Source organism: Fulmarus glacialis, unplaced genomic scaffold, assembly GCF_000690835.1.
Source record: "Fulmarus glacialis isolate BGI_N327 unplaced genomic scaffold, ASM69083v1 scaffold4405, whole genome shotgun sequence".
Lineage (NCBI taxonomy): Eukaryota > Metazoa > Chordata > Aves > Procellariiformes > Procellariidae > Fulmarus > Fulmarus glacialis.
Window position 1 is genome coordinate 1 of NW_009214859.1, and position 21,445 is coordinate 21,445.

Here is a 21,445-nt window from a genome sequence, read left to right on the forward strand (position 1 = left end):
GGTTGGGCCCCGGTTTACTGCTGGGGCAGTATCTTTGCTTCATTCTCAGTGACTTGACCTGCTGTGTTTTGAGTTGCCTTGGCCAGCTGCTACAACTAGTCACGTGCGTTCACTAACCGTATTGTGATCTGTTTCATTGTACTTGCAGAGGATTGAGGAGTATCAAGCTTTCCTTAGCCCTCACAAGAATTATGGCAGTACAGTGAGGTGTTTAGCAGTGAATGTAAAATCAGAGGGTTGTAGGGGCTGGAAGGGAGCTCAGGGAGTTTCTAGTCTAACCTGCTCACAGTGCGGCCAGCTCTGAGGTCAGACCAGGTTGTTCAGGGCTCTGTCTGGTTGGGCCTTGAGAGCCTCCAAGGACAGAGGCTGCACAGTGACTCTAGGCCCTTGTTCCAGTTTGATTGTCCTCAGGCTGAATATTTTTTCCTTACGTCAAATCAGAACCTCCTCTTTCAGTTTATACCAATTCTATCATTCTCCTGGCATGCACTTCAGTAAACATGGCATGGCTCTGTTTTTTCAGTAACCTTCTCATAGGTATTAGAAGGCTGCTGTCAGGTTCCCCCTAAGCCTCCTCTTCTCCAGACTAAACAAGCCCAGTTACATCAATCCTCCTTGCCGGGCAAGTGCTCTAGCCCCTCTATTTTTGTGTACCACTGCTGTACTTGCTCGTTTATAAACATCCCTGTTGTTCTGGGGACCCAAAACTGAATTTAGTATTGCAGATGTGGTCTACTTGGCATGCTGAACAAAGGGTGATAAATGCTTCCCTTAATCTCCTGACTGTGCTTCTGTTGATACAGCCCAGGCTGCTGTCAGCCTTCATTGCTGCCAGGAGCCTGCTGGCTCCCTTCTTACCTTTTTGCACCCCAGGACTCCCAGGTCCTTTGGCTGGCTGGGGAGCAGCTCTGCTGAAGTCACTGCCTGTACCCTTGCAAGAAGTTATTTCATCCCAGGTGTGGGACTTTGCATTTCTCCTTTGTGAATTTCATCAGGTTCCTTATTGGCCTGTCCCTCTGACTGGCAGAGGGACGCCCTTGAGCACTGTCAGCTGCTCCCTTCAGTTCAGTTTTATTTGCAAACTTAAGAAGGGTGCACTCATCCCCTCTTACAGGTTGCTGATAAAGATACTAAACAGGCCAAGTTCCCGAATAGACTCTTAAGGAACTCTGCTTGTAACTGGTCTTCTGGTAGAGTGCAGACCATTAACCACGACTCTCAGCCTGATGATCCAGACAGGTTTTTGCTCATCTGATAGCCCTGCCATCTGTGCCATAACATCCCAGCGTGGATAGAAGGATGCCACAGGAGACTGTGTTGAAAGCCTTGGTAAAGTTAAAGTAAACAACACCCATTGCTATCTCTTCACTCATGGATCTAGCTTTTTTTATCACAGAAGGAGTGGTTATTTGATTTGTTGTTGCTTGCCCCCCTTTGGTGTGTTTTAGAATACCTTAAAAGTTAGATGAGAGCATGACAAATAATTAGGTGGTGTTGGTCAGGGGTGGCCAGTTTAAGTGATTGAATAGCTTGCTAATATAATTTTGGTCTTTATGACTGTATAATGTAATGATACAATTATGTAGTATGTATTACATTACGAACATACGTGTTATGAGACATTATTTGAACTGATAAGACACTTAAAACTTTTTCTCATTACTGGAAAGGGGACAGCTGGGCTTTGTAGTCAGGCACGTTAACAGTACAACGTGGTGGCACGAGCATCTTTCTGAAGAGAACGTCCAGTTCCTCAAGAAGATAACTGCGGAGGAATACAAAGCTCAAACAGCTAGCAAGCTGTGCCCTCTGAAGGATGAGCCATGGCCACTGAACGAGTGGAAACCAGGTGAGAAAGTATCTCTTCTGAAATACCAAACTCATACTGGAATTATTGTTGTTGTGTTGTTGCATTCCGTAACATCAGGATTGTGTCCTTTTTGCTTTTACCTCAATCATCCAACACATCTCCTAGTATAGCAGTAAATGTAGTTCTCTAAAAAGCATTTAAAATACTACAAGGTGTTAAGAACGTTGTAAAAACTTAGGTTTTAGTCCAAATCAGCGCTTGGCCAGTCCCATTGCTGCACAAGGACAAGATAATAAACTATGAATTAATCAAAAAAGACTCCCTAGAATATAAAGTATATGAACTTGAAAATGTTCCTGTAAATATTGCTGGACCCTGAAGAAAAACTGTAGTATGTAATAGATCCCACTTCTATTCAGTGATTCATAGAATCATAGAATATCTCAGGATGGAAGGGATCCATAAGGATCACCGAGTCCAACACCCTGCTCTTTGCAGGACTACCTAAAATTAAACCGTATGACTAAGACCGTCATCCAGACGCTCCTTGAGCTCTGACGGGCTTGGTGCCGTGACCACTTCCCTGGGGAGTCCATTCCAGTGACTGACCACCCTCTCCGTGAAGAACCTTTTCCTAATGTCAAACGTCTTATGGACTAGAACACAAGACAAAGGTTTTGAGTCTTCAAAAGGGTCACATCATTTGACAGCAAACAACAAAGTCTGCAAATCCGTGGCAAGATCCTTGGGTATGACAGTGGAAACTGGAACAAAGAGCATTTTTCAAACTTTAAAGCATTTATTCTTCATCTTAAGTGTTCTGTTTTTCACAGCATGGACTGTCAGAAGCCAGACTTGACAGGTTGCCTTTGCTGTACAGTTACAGTGACAAAAATATGCAGAGGTCAGGGCGGGAGGAACCTACTGCAGTAAACTTTTCAATAGTTAGTTTGGCTCTAGTGAAACTAACTACATGAGTGTTGTATTTTCAAAAAAAAACAGTCTGAAGCATTTGTTGTTCTGAACTTAATGGGTAACTGTTTTGCATATTCTATCAAACACAACTGGAACAAAGAGAACTTTACTGCTAATGGAATTAAAGACAGTGAACAGGTTATTCCCAGCCTATCTGCAGGGAGTCAGCGATGTTTTTTCTCATTCCTCAACTCCTTAGGAAAGGTCTGAGTTAATGGGACTTAGCAAGTTATGAGATGGGCTCTTTCAAATATTAAGTGTGGAGTTGCATCCATGTTCTGTTTTGATCTACAGATTCCATCAGAGTTGGTGTTGTTGCAGTAAAACTGGGAATGATGCCAATATGGACCAAGTCAGGAAAAAAACATGCTGTCACACTACTTAAGGTGAAATAAATCATAATTAATTTAATCTCCTATACTGTATTCAGATCGTTAAGCAGAAGTTTCAGGCAAAAGTGAAACTTACCACTTGTACAGAGTAGGAAATCCCTAACGAAAGGAAAGATTTCTTTCAGCCCTGCATAGTACACTGTGCCTATTCTGTTTATATCCTAAACTTTCTAGGAGCGGTGTGCCTTCTGCCTCAGTTATTCAAGTGCTGCAGAACTGTGTGTAGTATTACCTAAGTGAGGGGAGATGGGAGGCAGCATAAAGCTGGTGTTAACTACCCCACTTCACTTTTTTTTTTTTTTTGCCACCTGCAGCCACTCTGGGATTAGTTTCACCTTGGTAACAGCCTTTGTAGCCCCGCAGCTGCTGCTTATTATTCTCAGGCAGGTACTACTGTGATGAAGCTGTTTCACTGACCTGTTGCTGCCATATGATCAACCGGGCCTGTGAAGGATATTTGGTTTACAGGGCAAAGGAGCAGGAGTCTAAAATGTGGGCTCTTACTGTATGCTTTGCTGCTGCATACAGTAGCGATTTTGCACATCTTGCAGGCAAAAGATGGCTATATAAAAGTTTATTCAATTTCTAGAGCATTTATGAAAATATAGTTTGCATTCTACTAATATTTTTTTTTTCTAAAATAAGCCTTTAATTGATTGGAAAAAGAATGTCTATGGTAAAAAGGTAACACACTCCCCTACTTGTAGGCTGTATCTCCTGTTATATAGATACAAATGAAAACAGAGACTGACTTTGTTTCACTTGTTTTGATATTCTCTTATTATGATCTCAAAGCTTACACATCTGCTAATACTCAAATAAACACTATTTTACTTTTCTTAAGGTGCAAGATTGCCATGTTTTAAAATACATTTCAAAGGAAGAGTCGGGTGGAAAAACATCTAAGCTACTTGTTGGAGGCAAAAACGCATCTCCTTTTTCTGTAAGTGAACCACTTTGGGTGTTTTTCTGTTGTGATTACAGTACAAAAGTAGCACAGGTAGACTTCTCTAAAGATTAATTGGCAGACATGCATGCTTTGGAACTGATCTTTTGTCACATCCACTCTTGCTTATTTCCTAATGCTAGTGTCAGTTCTTGGTTAAGAGAATAGCAAGAAGAACTTTTTGAAAGTTTTGCCTCTTGATTCTCTAGGAAAGCTGTGGGTTTAGGAAGTTGCTTTGATATGCATGATGATGAAAGGGTCTGAAGGGCCATTAGCAATGTAGAAACGTGTGTTCACCATGTCCGTGGAGATATGATACAAGACCAGGACTGCAAGATATACGCATTAATGGCCTGTTGTAGACTTACCCAGCTTCATCGGTTGTTTAGAAGACTTTGTTCTCTAGCTTGTTCCTCCATAGTTGTAATGTTTCCAGGTCTGTTGAGATTGTTTAATTTGCATATAGTTTTACTGATCAATAAGTTTCAGACTTAAATTTTCAGCTTCATGATTATAGCTCATCAACAGCAATATCAAAGCCACTCACTTGTTTAGACACCCCACATGCCTGATGTGGAATTCCCAGCCACCTTCAGTGGCTAAGGTTGTCTAGCAGAGCTGTCATTCGTGAGGAGGAAAATTGAATTATAGATCAAGGCAGGAACAAAGCTTTGCCTCAAAGTATTGCAGTTTCTATGATCCATTATTTCTATAAAATATCACTTTTCATTTCTTGCAGCATCGTGACATTCATTTGTTTGATTTAGGCAAGTAAAGAAAAATAGGACTCGTGATTACTAAGCAGATTATCTCAGTTGTTGATTGTGTCTTTTTGAGGGCATATATTTCCCTTTTTCAAACAAAAGGTCCCAGAGCCTCAAAATTAATCTCGTTTTTCCAGTGAGGGAAGAAGGAGCTTTTTTCATTTGATAAATCTGTTGGCTTTTACAGTATATTCTACTGATTTTGAACAGGTTTATATTTTAAGGTATCTTTCTTTTATTCAGTGTGTTTATGCCATGTTTCACCATCATTGCTTGTACTTTTTAGGTGTCTATCCTGTCACTTCAGTCCATTTCCACTTTCCAGGTGTGACATTTTTCCTGGAGAAATTACAACTGTCTTTTTTCTTCCTGTTATCTTGGTTTAAGACATGCAAGAATCATGTGAATAATGATTTTCAAGTTGTATTATGCACATTAGACTCCTTACAGTTGAGCTTTTCATAAAAATAATGTTATCAGTGATTCAATATGTTGTCAGAGTAAAAATGTGCAGGAAGCAAGGAAGTATATAGAAAATTTCTATTTAAACAGCTCTTGTGAATTAAGAAAATTTCTTCAAAGCCAAACTACCTAAAAAGTCAACTCAAGGATTTTTTAGTAGTTTGAGTTATGTTAAAGACTCTTGTGGACGTAACTTCTTCCAAGTTAGTTCCTATAAATTTGGTTGAACTTAGACTCATTTTAATAAAGAAATTCATTAACTATCCTTAGACCAATCTGTGGTGAGGACCTGGCCTGAGACTGAGCTCTGTTGCTATTATTGTTGTTGTTGTTATCATCATCATTGTATAAACCAGATAATTTCTAAGAAAGAATTTGGCATGCCAATTCTGAACAATTTGACTTGTTAAGGAACTAACAAATGATGTTTTTCTGTGGTTTAGCTGCAGGTTTGAATCATTGCTCTCCTATGTTTATCAGTCTTTTCTTGTGTTTCTTTTCTCTCTGAAGTGTCTGAAAGCGAGAATTAAAAGAAGGCTGAATGATACTGTATTGTATGAGCATAAGCAGTTTATCTTCTGTTAATTCCTCATAGGAACATCTGTCTTCCTCAGATTCCTCAGAGCTACTGATTTTTAATGAATTTAATCTAATGATTCCCTCAGTAATTTTACTAACAAAGAGTTTCATGTATTTCTTTTGAGTGTCAAATTGCTTAAAAAAATGATAAGGGGTATTACATTTTTAGCAAGATTGTTTTTTTTCCTTTTTAACTTGATGTATGTCAGTCTATTACAAGTGAACAGATTTTTCATGATTTTTTTAATGCAAAATTATTCTCAAAAGTACAATTCTGTCAGTGTTCTAACAATTTTTTGTCAAAAATATTTTATATGCTTCCCTTAAGTGAGGGCATATCGATCATTTTCCTATAATACTGGAAGATATTGTTTGTCTTTTTAAAAAAAAGAACATCTGAGAATTCACTCAATGTTCTTCTCTTCAGTATTGCTTTTTAGGAAGGCTTTGTAAAGACTGCAGTGTTTTGTTTGTAGAAATATGTCTCTTTGACTTGACTGTTTGAAGAAAACTTGTTGTTGAAGTAGAACAGTGCAAGGCTAGGATTCTTGAGATGTAAGCGATTTTTACTCTCTGACTTCACTATGCTTTTCTTTAGCTGTGGTAGCTCTTTCCAGGCACCCATGCTGAGCGCAGAGCTCCCCTTGCTGATCTAAGGCAGCAGTTTTACATAACAGTGGAAATAAAGTATTGATATGCAGGCATTTAGTAGAAAGGGTATTTCTTTATTTTTAATTCCTACATAAGGTACTACAGTTTAATACAGTTGTACTCCATTGATGCTTCACATTTTTGTGGTCTTAGGGGAGACTTTGTATTTAGTTGATGACTTTTTTTTTTAAAAAAAAAGGTATTCGAAGTGTTTTGTACTATGAAGTCAAGTTAACAAATCACTCAAAAAAACTTCTAACTCTCAAAAACTTTCTCCTCAAATAAGGACAGATTCATAAAGTTAAAATTTCTGTTTTGTGTCTAAGTCAGAGATCCTCATCGTCTTGCTCCCTCATTCTTGACAAAACTTCCTCTGTTCTAACACTTTTAAACAGATTTTTAAAAACAAAAGGAAGGGCAACATGCAGATTTTCAAAATAAGCTAAGTAGTGATTTTAAAGTTACTCACATTATTTGTCTTAAAATACACAAAATTATTTTTGAGAGAGAGAGAACTGCACAGACCTTTTGAGAAGTGAACCTCAGAGATGTGACTATCCAAGTGTGACAGTGTTGTCAGATGCTTAAATTGCTTTCTAGGAGAATTCGTTTGGAGAAAAATCAGCTGCATTGCTTTTTTCCTATGGCCACAGTTTTCCTGCATCACTGTTTCCATTACTTAGTATCATCTCAGTGGTCTTCAGCTATTCTGTGAGTTTTCTTTAAAACAGCTGAGAACAATTTTAAGTACTTTTAACATTGTCAGACTCCTCTAAAAAGAAGAGCCCTTCTTTAGTAAGTCAGCAGTGGTTTGACACTGAGTGTACTTGGTATATCTTAGAAATACATGAATCATAAACTTGCTGTTCTTCATTTTTCTTTTTTGTCCAGAGACTCTAGATCCTCTTCTGTGGGAAGTTAAGCATTTCTAAAAGTTTCTGCAAGACCAGGCTTTATTTCTGTGCTTTTGTTAGTTAAATCAAATAAATTATATTTATGGTGGTGTGGAACTAAGTCATTAGAAGCTTTGAAAAAGAGAAAATGCTTTTAAATTACTACAGAAATCTTTGAAAGTCATGAAAAAGCAGTAATATATTTTATGTACATTCTAAATGATTGGTTTCCCTTTTCTGATCTTAGAAATCTTCATATATCTCTTGTTTATATGATGTAGCTGTAGGGTAACTAGTTGACAGAAAATAAAATGCAGACACAGGAGTTTTAAATTAATTTTATATACAGTTAAAATGCTAGTCTCAAGATAAAAATGTAGTATGATATATCTGTTTTTCGCAGTGGTGTTGACAGCCTATAATCACTTTCTGTACTAGGTTGATCCTTGGCTATTTTAAGATCACTTCTTTTTTATGGCTGCTCTTCGTTTCAGAAATCAGAGTCTGCAATGGAAATTTTTAAAGAAGCTGGAGTACCACGGAAGCAGAAAGTTACAGTATTTAATGTAACAGATGATGCCATAATTAAACCAGGTAATCTTTTTGAGCTACTGAATGTTATATGCATAATCATTTAACGTCTGCTGCTTGTAGACCTAAACCAAGTTATGACGTGTATTTCATTTTTGTTTTGTATGGAAATTGCTGAATTCTTATTTCTTTGTCATTAAGCACAAACAAACTTTTTTCTTAGGGAAAACTATAAAATAGGCTTTACTTTCTATGTGATGAGAAGTTGGATTTTTCCTGGATATTATGTTTCTACGAGAAAACAAGTCTGATCCAAACTAGCCAATATGAACATTGAGTTAAGAAATAAATGTCTGTAACATTGACTCACTTGCTGGGAATAAATATGAATGCATTTACAGGAAGTTCTCTGAATATCCTTATAAGAAGGGCACCGAGAATTTTGTGGTAATGTTTCTCAGGAGCCTAAAATAGCAGTTTGAGGTTTGTTTCTTCTTGCTGCATTCAGAAGTAGGACTGATGGCTGTCATATATGGCGTTTTTTCTGGCACCTTGCGAAGTAAAACACATTAAAACATGTTATAATAAACGTTCTCACTGAAAATCAGTATTAGAAGTTTGGAGATTTAATGAAAAGTTCTATGTTTTTAAGGTTTTATTAGCTAGTGTATTTAGGTTGCTTTCATTGTGTGCTTTTTGACAGTTAGAGGTATTTTCCCAAGAATTATGTAGGGTAGGAAATTCTAATGTATTACATCTTTATTTGCCATTGAGAAGGTTTTTGCAAGACCTTTTTAATACAGCACGGTAACTGATAAAAATCAAATCTGACATGAGGAAGTCTGGACTGATAAATAGAAGCAAAAACTTGAGATAAAGCAGAATCGCAAGTTTTCAATAAACTGATTTTGCAGTGTGTGTATTTTGTACATAACATCCTTCAAGTACATGATTTTCTGTCAGTTGACAGGCATCTTATCCCAGGTGTGTATGGATCATATAAATATAACATGAAATAATATGAGGATTTTTATGCTTGAGACTTAGGAGAGGTTTATGTCATTTCAGTTTGCGTTCATACAGATTTGAAAACAGTATGAAAATGAGTGTTGACATGAAGCAATTAAAATTTCTTTTTTTTTTAATTGACTTAAAACAGTCTGGAAACTGTTAAAGATGCAGCTGCATGGATCTTCGGATTAAAGTTAATTTATAATGAACTGAGTTATCAATTCTGGTTTTTTTTAAAGCTGCTAATAAAACAATATTGCAGTTGGATGAAAAAGAATTGCTGAAGACAAAATAGATCTTTAATTAAAATTAAAACTTTGATACTACAAGCACTTAGGGGAATTAACGTAATTGCAGTCAGGTGAGTGATGTCACTGATCAATGGTAGCACTACCTCTGCTAAAGGCTCTTATATAGGTAGTTCCCCGGTGGATGAAGCTGTACTTCTGCCACGGTCTTTAGTTTGGAAACACTGTGTCTTAACAAAGAGGAAGCATTGCAAAACTTTTTTTTTATTCTTAACCCAATTTTTATAGGAAGTGTTTTGGGGTTTAGTTTTTTGTGTTTTTTAAAAAAAAACGCTGCACCTTGTGAAGTGCTAGTAGTTATAAGTGGAGCACGTTCTGTGTTCTTGCCAAGTTTGTTTATTGTGAGTCTTAACTAATAAAGCATTTTGGGCTTTGTCTCTTTCTGTGTCTGAAGTGCAACATGTCTGAGTAAAGCCCCAACCCTTCCTTCCTACTCATCTGAAATTGGGCTAGGAACTGAGAAATGTGCTTAAGTAGTAACTACCAAGCACCTATTTTAGTCAGTGAGGTTTATAAAGAAGAAGAAATAATACGTGAATAAAACAAAGTTTTGTTTCCTTTCCTGTGACTGTAATCTACCCTGGATGGTAATGACTGGATAGTGGTTTGAGGATTTCAGCACTTAGTTAAACATGATCTCTCCTCTTCTTTTAAAGGTACTCCTTTGTATGCTGCTCACTTCCGCCCAGGGCAGTTCGTGGATGTTACTGCAAAAACGTAGGTTCCTAATGATTTAACATTTATCGTTCATCTTTCAAATAGACTGGTAGAATTTTTTTCCCCCGCCTCTACTTTGGCTTGAACTCATGGCTCACGAAAGCTGAAATACCATTGCAAGGGTAGTGGCAGGAAATAGAAGTCCATTCAGCCATAGTGAGTCAAAAATATCAAATTATTTTTCTTTGCTGAGGCTTACTTTTGATTTTGAACAACGGTAGGTAAACAAATAATATTATTAGGACTATGGTTCTGCATGTATTGTCTGTCGCACATACATGATTAGCGTGGAGGGGCTTGACAAACAGCTTGAGAAAGAGTTGCTCAAACTTAGCACAGGCGAAGAGGTCTATAATGCAGCATCTATGGTATGTAGAAGTAGGGAATAAATGCTGAAAGGCATGAATTCCCAGAAAGACTGCTTAATTTTGATTTGGTGAAGAGATGCAGAGAGAGATGTATCATGCAGACCGAAAGAAAAGCAGAAAGATAGTGAATACATTTAGCCAGACAATGGAGCTGTCAAATTCCCTTTTTGTTTTCTCTCATATTCCAGCTCGTCTCCTCTGCCAGCAATGGCTAATGATCTTTTACTTTAATGTGGGAGGAATGATTTCCTCTCAGACCACTGCGAATGCCAAATTAGAGCTCAAGGGCTAGAGAGTGTCAAAAGAAAAACTGGCATCTTGGCGCAAAGACTAGTCATGCCTCTTCTATTATGTCCATGATTTCCACTGCCCAAGAGAACTCCTATCTCCATATTTCAGTGAAGTGTGGTTTTGTTGTGTTGCGATGCCAGATAATGTTTTCCATTTGATGTTTTTTATGTAATGGAGATTATACCCAACTGGCCTTGTTGAAATATCATCCATTGTAATTGTTGCACATATGTGTAATACTTATAAATGTCTAATATTATTCACAGGGCTTTGTATGTATGGGGTATAAGTACAGCCGAGTAGTCGGTTCTGGTGTAGCTACACCTGACTACACCTATGAGGGCACCTGTTGAGAACAGGAGGTCGAGGAGTTGACTGGAATTAGTATTTTTCTCTGTCAAACTTACTTATGTAAGACTTAGATCTAGTACATTATTCATTCTGCTTCTAAATTGCATTCAGTGAACAGCCTGTAAGAGACAATAGCTTGTTTGCAAAGCAAAGCACAGGGTCATTAGGAATACAGTCATTCCACGTAGATTGTCATCCTTTGTTAATGCGGAAAAGCTTTGTTTTTCTAGAAGTACTTCAAGAACTAGGAAAGGTTTTTTTGGCAATGTAAGAGATACTGGTAAGCAGCCACAGGGTATTGATTTGTATCTTGCTATATGTATTTTAAAATACTAGCAAGCTAAAAATAGACTGGGTTCTTGGTTATGTTTAGTGAATCCATCCTATCTTTTAATTCAGTATTTCTAATCTATTTTCTCCTGATATTTGTATGATCCCATTTCAGAAATTTTTGTTTGTACTGCTGATTTTGGTAGCATACTACATATAATCCTACTATACAGGTGCCTGATACAAAAGGAGCAGAAAAAATTCTTAAGCTAAAGAGAAAGATCAGATTTTTTGGGTTTTCTGGGTTTTCTGTCAATATGATTCTCTAATCATCTCAGTCTTTCTATATCCGGGGTTTTTTTAACCTTTTTCTGTGACTTACTCGCTTTCTCATTTCTACTTTCAATGTTTCTTAATTTCCACTTTTCTGGAATGCTGCATTTATCATATTCCTTTAACTCTTGGGCAAGAATTAAATTATTTTACTACATCTCAGTTTTTCTTTGGGTCCTTTACTTTATTGCATGCAATTTCATCCAGTGTTGCTTAGTCTCATACTTGGGTGGGGTTTGATTTTTCATTATTTTTCAGAATGCTGTATCCATCATTCTTAGTTACTGTAAGTACAGATTTTACAATATCACAAAAATATCCAAGAAATGCTTCAGTGAAGGGCAAAAAAAGTTATCTTGGGAATGATTATGGCATTGAGCTATAGCATTTGGACTGCACTGTGGGAGAAAAATGAGAACTTCATGTTGTACTTGTGTTCTGAACCCCCTCAAGAGGAGCCAGCTTCTCCCTACTGAACGAAGAGGGAACCTGGGGAGGTTTGGTCCACAGGCTGAAATGAGCCTCTCTGAAGTCCCGTTTTCAGAAGTGATGTAGGCACTTGAAAGATCCTAAGCTATAGGGGCATTTTGAAAAGGTACTTAAGGATATAATGCCATAGGGAGCACAGATTGACTTCCTCTCCTTTCTTCCACAACTTCTGTCTTCCTGATTCAAATCATTATGGACTTAAAAGACAGTTATTCCTAAAATCTTGCTATCACCGCTAGTAAATTTTTTAGAAATATTTTTACGTGAACATGTACTTTACTTTTTAAGATTGTCAGTAATTTTGTTTTACTGGAGAAAACACTGAAGTGTGCAATGTTTGAAATCATACAGATGATAATAGCAGAGCTGTTGTGAATAGCATGATTAATTCTAATTATTCCTTTAAAAAGGAAAGAAGGAAAACTAATGTCACCTCAATGAGTAGATAATATAATGGAATATAAAGGATATTTGAATTTTTTACCAACTCTTAATGATTCGGATGAGCAAGGTATCCTTTTGTATGCTTCCTTCTGCCAAGACGTAAATCAAAAATATGCTCATTAAAAATGAGGAAGCTTTTCTTAGTTATCGTAGCTTGAACAAACTAGCACTACATTTCAGAAGTCTTGGTTAGCATCTTGATTTCTTTACCAAAGTGTAGGGTGTTTTTATATTACTGTCTGCTTTTAAACTTTCTTTGCAAATGTTTTTGTCGAAGTCTTTTGAAATGTTTTGATTCATTTATACCTCTGTGAAGAAAAACACTTTCACAGAAACGAGACAGTTCAGTTAAAGATGTATGCAGTTTGTTTTTATTTGTAGTCTCGTAATTTGTTCAGCACAGTATGAGTAGCTTTTAGAGCTGTCTGCATGCTGTCTATCTTCTTTAGTGCTGGATTTTTTCCTTAGTACTTATTTTCAGCAACTTAAAAGCTCAATCCTTAAATTTTATAGCTGTCTTTAATGATAGGACTTTTCCTCGGTGTTTCAGAGGTGTGTTTAATGTGTAAAGGCTTACTGCCCTTTTTGGGACAGCAGTAAACTTCGGAATTCCTGTGGCCTGGTGGTCTGTTTTAGCCCTGATATGCTTTGTGTTAAAATACGTAGCACCGACCAGAAACGCTTCTCTCACAGGCTGCACTTCTGTGACCTCTTTAAGCTGGCGTGGTAGAGGCTGCTGCCCGAAGGGGAGGTGGTGCTCGCTCCCACAGAGTTCCCTTTGGCTCCTAGCGCTGGTACTGGTGTCCTGAGTTGCATGAAGGAAAAGATCAGTGTGAGATATCTGCATTCTACACTGGGTTAGTTTTCAGCTGGATCGGTTGCACGCCCCAGCTTGCTAATCAGCTGAGTGAGCTTCTGCACTAGTACAAAGATGAGCAAAACGTGGGGATGGGGAGAGGTGGGACCATGCCTTACAGTGGTAGCCCGTTGCTGTATGGAGACGGAGTTGTATTATACTTCATTTTTCTGCCAGTTCATGACCTGTTTCATGAACATTTCCCGAAACCTTTGGAACATCAGAAATTTTACCACTCCAAAGAAAAAGCCGACAGTAGTTTTGTTTGAAATATGTCAGAATTAAGTGGTGATTCTGCTGTGTTTAGTGGTTTATTTAAGCTTTGCTAGGTTAACAGTGTAATCTGAGCCTGAACGTACACTCTACAATTGTCTGAAATTATTTGACTAAGTAGTTGGAATCCTTTTCCTCTAGAGCATCTAAATAATTGTCTTTTAAATTAGCTAAGTTTGAAGAGTTAGCAGCAAACTAAATTGTTGCTTAATTAGAGTGTTTTATTCCAGTAGCTTTCTAAATGGAAGTTGACTCATTAGGTACTGATGTTTTACCTATTAAACCTGGTATCAAACCTGGAAAATAAGGTACAAAATTAGGTGGTTGACCTGAACAGCTGCTTTTCTGCAGGTGAGACTACAACAACTGTGTCTAATTAAACTCTGTTTTTAATTCTGCAGAAAGATTATTTTCCTTTCATTTAACATTTGTGTGTCTTAGTTTTGCATATCATCATTGCTGCCTGTGATTCCTTTCTCGAATTCAGGTAATAATGCTTCAGTGAAGCTAAGTAAAGTAAGTGACTAAATTCCATGTATTGAAGAACAGTGGCATTATACATATCAAGCCTAATAAAGATAGGTCTCGTGCATGTTTTTTTGTTCAGATATGGCGTTCAATGTTACTGTTGTCAGAACAAAAATACATAGTCCTTGATTCAAGCCAAGACAACAGGTAGAAGATGTATTATCAAGAAATCACAACAGTGTAAGTAGGATGACAAGCGTTCTACTTCAGTGTAGGTTCTTGATTATCATATCTCAGATACTGCACACAACTTGATTCTTTCAGAGTGGAATCTAGATATTAATTCTGTTTAATTACTATATGGTTCTGGATTAAAATTCCGCTTTGACAAACCTTAATGTTTTTTGAAAATATCTGAAGTTGTCAATACTATGCCTATTAAGAGATTTTGGAGTTGTACCTCTTCTTATGCATGTTTGAGTTTGTTCTAAATTAGAATTGTATTGTGTTTCTTTTCAAAGATTTCACAGACTTTAATGAACAAGATGTAGTGAGATGTCAGTACTTAGGACTTCTGAGGGGGGAAATCAGGGATTCTTCTGATGCATTCTTAAATGAAATTGTGATGCAGATCATCATAAGAAAAGTAACTGCAGGAGAGGTACATGTTTGGTTGGTATCTTTTATACATTATGTTGGCTAATGTGAAATTACATAGAATAGTGTATATAATTCTCACTCTTACCCTTCCGATTCTCTCCCCGTCCCACTGCGGGGGGGAGTGAGCGAGCGGCTGCATGGTATTTGGCTGCCTGCCAGGTTAAACCATGACAATAATATACTAAAAATAGTATATATAGTATACATAAAATAGTATGTATTGCATACGTGATAACTGTATGTTTTAGTCTTTTGATTTGGCTAGCTCACGCTAATTTAATGTTAGAAAATATTTGTTGGAAATTAACTCACAAGACTTTTTAAGTAATAAAAGATCCAGTATTCTTTTGGGGGATTTTTCTGTTTCATTTACTTTTGCAAAATATCATTTTAGGTTTAGTTTCAATAATTATTTTTCTTGTATTTTATTGGTGATACTTGCTGAATGCATTCACACCTAGTAATTTTTAAGAAGGGCGAAGAGGGCAGTTAATTTGAAATTAATAAGTGACACTAATAACTGATACCTGGCATTTGTTCAGAAGTCAACAAGAATATATTCTTACAAATATTTGTTAATTTTTTTCAGAATTAAAAACGTTTAAGAAAACTGTAAACTGTTTAAATCCTTCTCTGGCTTTCCATAGTATTTCTTGAACAGCATGCATCTTAAGTTCTCTTCCTTGTTTATATAAGATGAATATTAGTTTCAAAAGGACTTTGCATTTCATCCAATTGGAAGAATGTAAAATCTTTGCATTAGAAATACAGATAAATTTTGAGTCATGGAAAATTCATTCATAATACTTATTTTTTGCATACAGTAGAGAAATCCACCACTAGTCTGAGAACAGATCACAGTCACATCAAGGTGGACTTGGGTTGGAAAAACACTATTCTTCTAGAGTGATTAAGGTATATTGGCTGATCTACTGAGTGCGTAGTTGAACAGTCCTCCCTTCTAAATTTGATTTAAACAGATGTTAGTCATTCCTTACTTTATTTTAAGTTTGATTTACGTAATCCTGTAGGTTTTATTCTGGTTCCAGCTTTATTCCAGATAGAGCATGAGTCTAGGAAGAAATATACACTGTCTGTGTAATTGTTTTTCATCTTGACATGTGTTTAAGAACATTATACCTTGTTTATTCTTTTAAAGAAATCAAAAACTCCAAAATTAAATAAAACTATAGCTTCTTCTTAATTAATAAAAACTTGGGTTTATTTTCCAATCACAATGGTAACTGAGTAGAAAATTAACGTTCAGAAAGTCATAAGATAAAGTGTATTTGTAGGTAATTCAGAGGCCTTCGACCAGTTCTTCGCAAATAAAAAATGAAACTATTCTAAAAATTATTGAACTACTATGGTGAAAGAACCTTTGTAGATAATAAAGCATTATACATTATGAAATACCCTAATTTCAGCATTGAGATATCTTTTCTTGACTTTATCCAGAATACTTCAGATGTTGGAGATTTGTTTTGGTATTCCAGATCAACAGATGCATGAGAATTTTCAGGTTTATCAGAGTGCTCTTCTTCAGTCTGGCCACACTTTCTATAAATTTCCTAAGGCTTCACTATTGAGTCTTTGTTCACTGGAAAATATGCGTGTGATTGGAAAGACCAAAAAGTAGATGAGCGTAGTCTATTGCATAAATCATTAAACACTAGCAACTCTTATTTTAGGATATAATCACTTCTTTTTGAAGATATCTTATAGTATTTGATGTCGTAAACATTCTTTTTTTCAAAATGCATCTCTTACAAATATTAACTATTTCTTATATTTTTGTATTTTATTAAAAAGTACAGTTTACAGTATTCTAAATTGTTCATGTCTAAAAAGGAACAATCTGAATGAAGTATTGAAGTGGTTTCATGATATCAGGGATTTATGCTTCTTGATTAAAGTTGACAGTACTGTTTTCTTTTGAAATGGTAGCTTTCGATAGTTGTATGGTCTTCTCTGAATTGCGAGTACATTTCTGCAGCTAAAGAATTAATCATGGCCCCAATCTGCTCGCTCTGGTAACTGCACAGCTGTTGTTATGCGACCCACTTGCAGTTGGTTTTGGAGAGTTTGCTAATTCCATCTTCCAGCTAGAGATGCCAGAGTCTACTTGGAAAACATGGCCAATAATAGAAAGTTTTAAAGAAAAAACAGCGTTTTGGCTTAACAGATACATTTTCCTGTAGCACTTCCTCCTCTCCCCCCCCCCATAGTTTCAGCTACGTATTTCAAAGTTACTAATCCCTCAGCAATCTGCAGACATAGAAGATGACAAATTTTGGGCCTCTCTCAAAGCGCGAATATTTTTCAAATTGTTTTTTTACAGCTATCGCTGTTCATTGCTGCAAGCTTTTAAAATAAGGTGATCCATGAGAAACTGGTGTAACAAAGCCTTGCATCCTTTAGATTTCTGTCTTGTGTTCCTGATCATCCCAGGTAACCCTGGACCTCCACAGGTGCCTTCAGCTCCCTCTCATGGCCCTGACCCTCTCCATATCCCCCTGTTGCACCACTGTCTGCTGGCCTGGACAGACTCTTGCTGGTGGCAAAGCACTTGCGCGGCTGGCTGGCTGGCAAGCCAAAGGAACATATCACTGCTTTAATCATGTTCTAGCATCTCCTCAGTTGTAGGAAAGGAGCAAAAAAACCTCAATACTTTCTAACCAGTGATTTTGATCTCAAACAATTAGGTATCTTTCTTCTGTGCCCAATTTAACTGGAATTGACCACTAGGTTTAGAGCAGGGAAGGGGAAAAAAAAGAGGCAGACACCATGGTTGCACAAGTCTTGTTTCCTTATGGTTCTGTGGCTTTAGGGAGTCTTTTCCATTTGTGGCTGGTTTTGACGGTGGTTTGACTTGCTCTATGCAACTAGGCCAGCAATCAGAGGAGAATTATTCAAGTGGGAGAGGAAAGAATCCAGTTTTTGTGAATGTTGGTGTTTTCTGCATTTGTATATTTTCTCTTGTTTTTAATGGTAGTGCTTTTCTGATCAGGGGAGTCAGCAAAATGTAGTCCATATGTACAACGTGCTGTATGCATGCTCATACCCGGTTTTATTTTCCTGTGTTTGACCGGAAGGTTCTAATACTTGAACTAATAGGACCACAACATTGCAAAGTGCATTAATAGAGAAAAGATTTCTGTAAATTGGAGGAAAAGGATCATCTTGTTAAATTAAATAATCAGTGCAGCCATAAACCCTGTTGGAAATAGATAATGCTGGTTTAAACACACATTTTAATCAGCTTTTCTTTTGTGCAGTGGTGAGGCAGTTTTTTCTATTGAGTCTGTCCCTGCAGTAAACAGAGAACTCCAAAGCCAGTAATACTATCATGTACCTCAAAGATTAAGGCATGGGCGCTGACAATACGGCTTATTTGTTATTCTGCTTTAGACCTTATTTGTCAGATGAGTACAGATCAAAAGACTTAAGTGTTTTTACTACACATAAAACTGTTTTCAAGAGATGAGTCTATTGTAGTTTGGAAAAGAAATGTTCCTTGGCTTATTTTTATGCTAGTTAAGCAGCCATCTCTTCCCTTTGACGCTTAGGGCCTTTCATTAAGTTTTGGTATGTGTTGTTATACAGTTGCTTTTTATTTGGGTTTTTGGCGTCTTTTTTTTTTTGGTGTCCAATCTTAATATTGGTGAAAGCTTCATTACACTACTATATATTGAGACTATGATAGCAAGGAGCATTTTGTGTTAGCCTTTTTGCCTATTTGACTCATTTCTAGTGCTTCTTATTCTCTAAAGCAACATTTAAGTATGGTATAAAACACAGATTTTTAAAAAAATATTTGCTGAGCTTTGCTAAAGGTAAAAAGATCGTGAACCTGATTAAAATTATTGTTTCTTGATAGAAACTTTATTTTAAGTCTGACTAACTCAGGTTTGTTTCTTTATTATTTTTCTTTTCAGAATTGGTAAAGGATTTCAAGGTGTCATGAAAAGGTGGGGATTTAAAGGCCAGCCTGCTAGCCACGGCCAGACGAAAACTCACAGACGTCCTGGAGCAATATCTACCAATGTGAGGATTCTTATTTCTTCTCATTTCTTGATGTAAACATTCTTCAGTATCTTTAGAACTGCTTACTAAAAATGAACGATTTCACAATGGCTAGCTGTTACCATCTAGCTACCATTCTCTGTGGTAGCAAAGAATCCCAGCTGTTTCAAAGGAAGTTCAGAAACCTGTATAACGAGCAATGCAGCTAGCTATTCTCTTGTGCCTCGATTTATGAATATTCTATATTGCTGGTAAGTAAGCAAACATATTTTAACTGAGCAAATTGTGGTATTTTGTAGTATAGCTGAGAGAAATAGTCTTCATGCTTTGAAGAGTTCTAAGAATCTTTTATCACAGCATTTATAGATGGGAAAGGATTTACTTGGTATTTTATACTGCAGATATTGTACTATTCTTTGGAACCCTAGTTGTTTTTATCACCTTACCTGGCTTGTGTAGCTGCTTTATGAACTCTTTCATTCCCAAAATATTTTGTTGGCTTCTTAGCATTTTTAAGCAGAGTAAAGAGTAATATTTTTAAGTTTCATGCTATAAACAGTATTAATGTAAAAGCTCCTTGGAACAGCTGCATTTAAAAATTTGTCCCTATACAGGTTGCACAACATTTAGGCTGAACTAAGAGGGATTTTTGCAAAGTGGCTTTGTTACACAGAATTAAAACAAACTGAGTCACAGTATTGAACCTGAATTGTCTGTAATTTTCTTGGAGAAATTAAAATAAACATTAAAAAAGGTTTAATAATGCTTAAGAGAATAGTAAAAGCAAAAAGGCATCAGGCAACAAAGTTAGAGTAATTGAGACTGTAAAAGCATACAGTACTGATTTATAGTCCTTCATTTCAACTGGAAAATGAATTCCACACCTGGCACTGTTTTCTCTGAAGACTGAAGAACGTAAATATTTGAACATACAACACTTTGTTTTAGCAGATGGTATTCATCATTACAAAACAACCCCTCTTTACTTCCCTTTAAATTAGAATTTCCTAAGCAGTAACACTGCATGTAATTTCACAAAGTATATAGAATGGGAATATACAGTGTTAGAAATAGGTATGAGGAAACAAGGTGAAAGCATGCAATAGGGGAAAAACAATGCCTTCATTTTTATTTTCCAGTCTAGTGTTGACCACCTCAGATATTTTAGTAATCCTGCATTGTTTAGTACAGAATCGTGTCCCTAGAACTTCATTGCAGCTGATTTCCTGAAATCATGATTTTCACACAAATTTAAAAAAAAAAAAAAACCAACATTATTAATGAATAACAGAGTGGTGCAGGAGGCTGAGACAAATCCCTGGATAATACTGTAGAACTGAAAATTATTGCACTTATTCCTGCCTTTTCTTTTCCACCTTTGTTCTACAGGCTATACCCAGCCAAACAAAAATGGGATACAGAAACTAAGCAATAGCAGGGAATATCATTAAAAATTCTATTCTTAAAAATACATAGTTTAAAAAATCTGGTTTACATCATTATAAAACTCACGGATTAGGGAGAGGGGAGAAGCTGCAGTGTATCTTAACTTTGGCAGCCTTCCAGGGCAGGACTGCACTGGAGCTCTGTGGTAGCATCCACAAGTAGTTTAGGGAAGTTTGCCAGTTGCTGCAGTCTGTGGTCTAGGTGAGAGTCTTGGGTTGATAGGGGTTTTAGAAAAAAACTTTTTCTTGTTTTTCACTAAGTGAAAATATGGGATGAGTGAAGATTTTGCTCTGAATCTAGACACATTACGTAGTAAGCAAAGCTAGAATCCTTTTGTCAATACAACAGTATTTATAGCAATTTTCTGACTGAGGTCAAGTATTTCAGATAATATACGTGATCTCCAGCAGGAGGTATTTAAAATGCTAATCAGTATTAGATATTTTCAATATTAGGTATTTTCAACATTGGAAATACCAGCATATTTTCTTTCCTGCTCTTCTTGAGTTTGTAGATGTACCTCTTGCAGTTACATGATTTTTTGGTTTTTATCTAGAAAGCTGCCAAAGTTTATCGTGGAAAGAAAATGCCTGGTAAAATGGGTAACATCTATAGGACATCTTTTGGATTAAAGGTGAGTTCTGAGTGTACTAGAAAGTGTATAAGGTGGTTGCATTGCCAAGCAATGGACTTAGCCATGTAGCCTTGTGTTGGTGTACTGTCTATCAGAATTGTCTATCAGTCGGTGTACTGTCTGTTGGTGTTCTGTCAGAATCCAGACAGGAGCATCTTGAAGTACGCAAGCTGGAAAGACAAAAGCAGCAAATGTGTGCTTCTGTCTTCTTGTGGCTTACAAAGAAGTTATCTGAACTCCCTTTGCATATGTGCAGTCCCTGGGGACTGGGATTTCAGGTGATACCTTCACACCTGATGTGTTTTTCACTGTGTCCCTCAATTTCTGCCTCTGAAGTGGGAAAACAACCAGGCTTTTGGTGACCTTCAGTTAATGATTTCATGCCTATTCCACTTGTTCAAACCCAACCCAAGTCTGAGTTGTTTGAAGTCCTAACGTTATTATGGTCCTTCACTATCATGTGCAAAAAGGGGATTACAGTTTCTGTCTAGATTCTG

The 21,445-nt window shown here is 36.7% G+C and overlaps 1 protein-coding gene across 1 annotated transcript in view; it reads left to right on the top strand.

The window, feature by feature from the left end:
* Nucleotides 1–148: 148 nt before the first annotated feature.
* MRPL3 (mitochondrial ribosomal protein L3) overlaps nt 149–21,445 on the top strand; it is a gene marked incomplete at its 5' end in the record, with an annotated part of 31,132 nt that continues 9,835 nt past the window's right edge. Inside the window, 9 exons of the mRNA XM_009578713.1 lie at nt 149–202; nt 1,115–1,239; nt 1,671–1,849; nt 3,080–3,171; nt 4,022–4,120; nt 7,967–8,066; nt 9,979–10,039; nt 18,781–18,889; nt 20,871–20,948. Coding sequence (XP_009577008.1) covers nt 149–202; nt 1,115–1,239; nt 1,671–1,849; nt 3,080–3,171; nt 4,022–4,120; nt 7,967–8,066; nt 9,979–10,039; nt 18,781–18,889; nt 20,871–20,948 — 897 coding nt within the window. The remainder of the gene's footprint in view (nt 203–1,114; nt 1,240–1,670; nt 1,850–3,079; nt 3,172–4,021; nt 4,121–7,966; nt 8,067–9,978; nt 10,040–18,780; nt 18,890–20,870; nt 20,949–21,445) is intronic.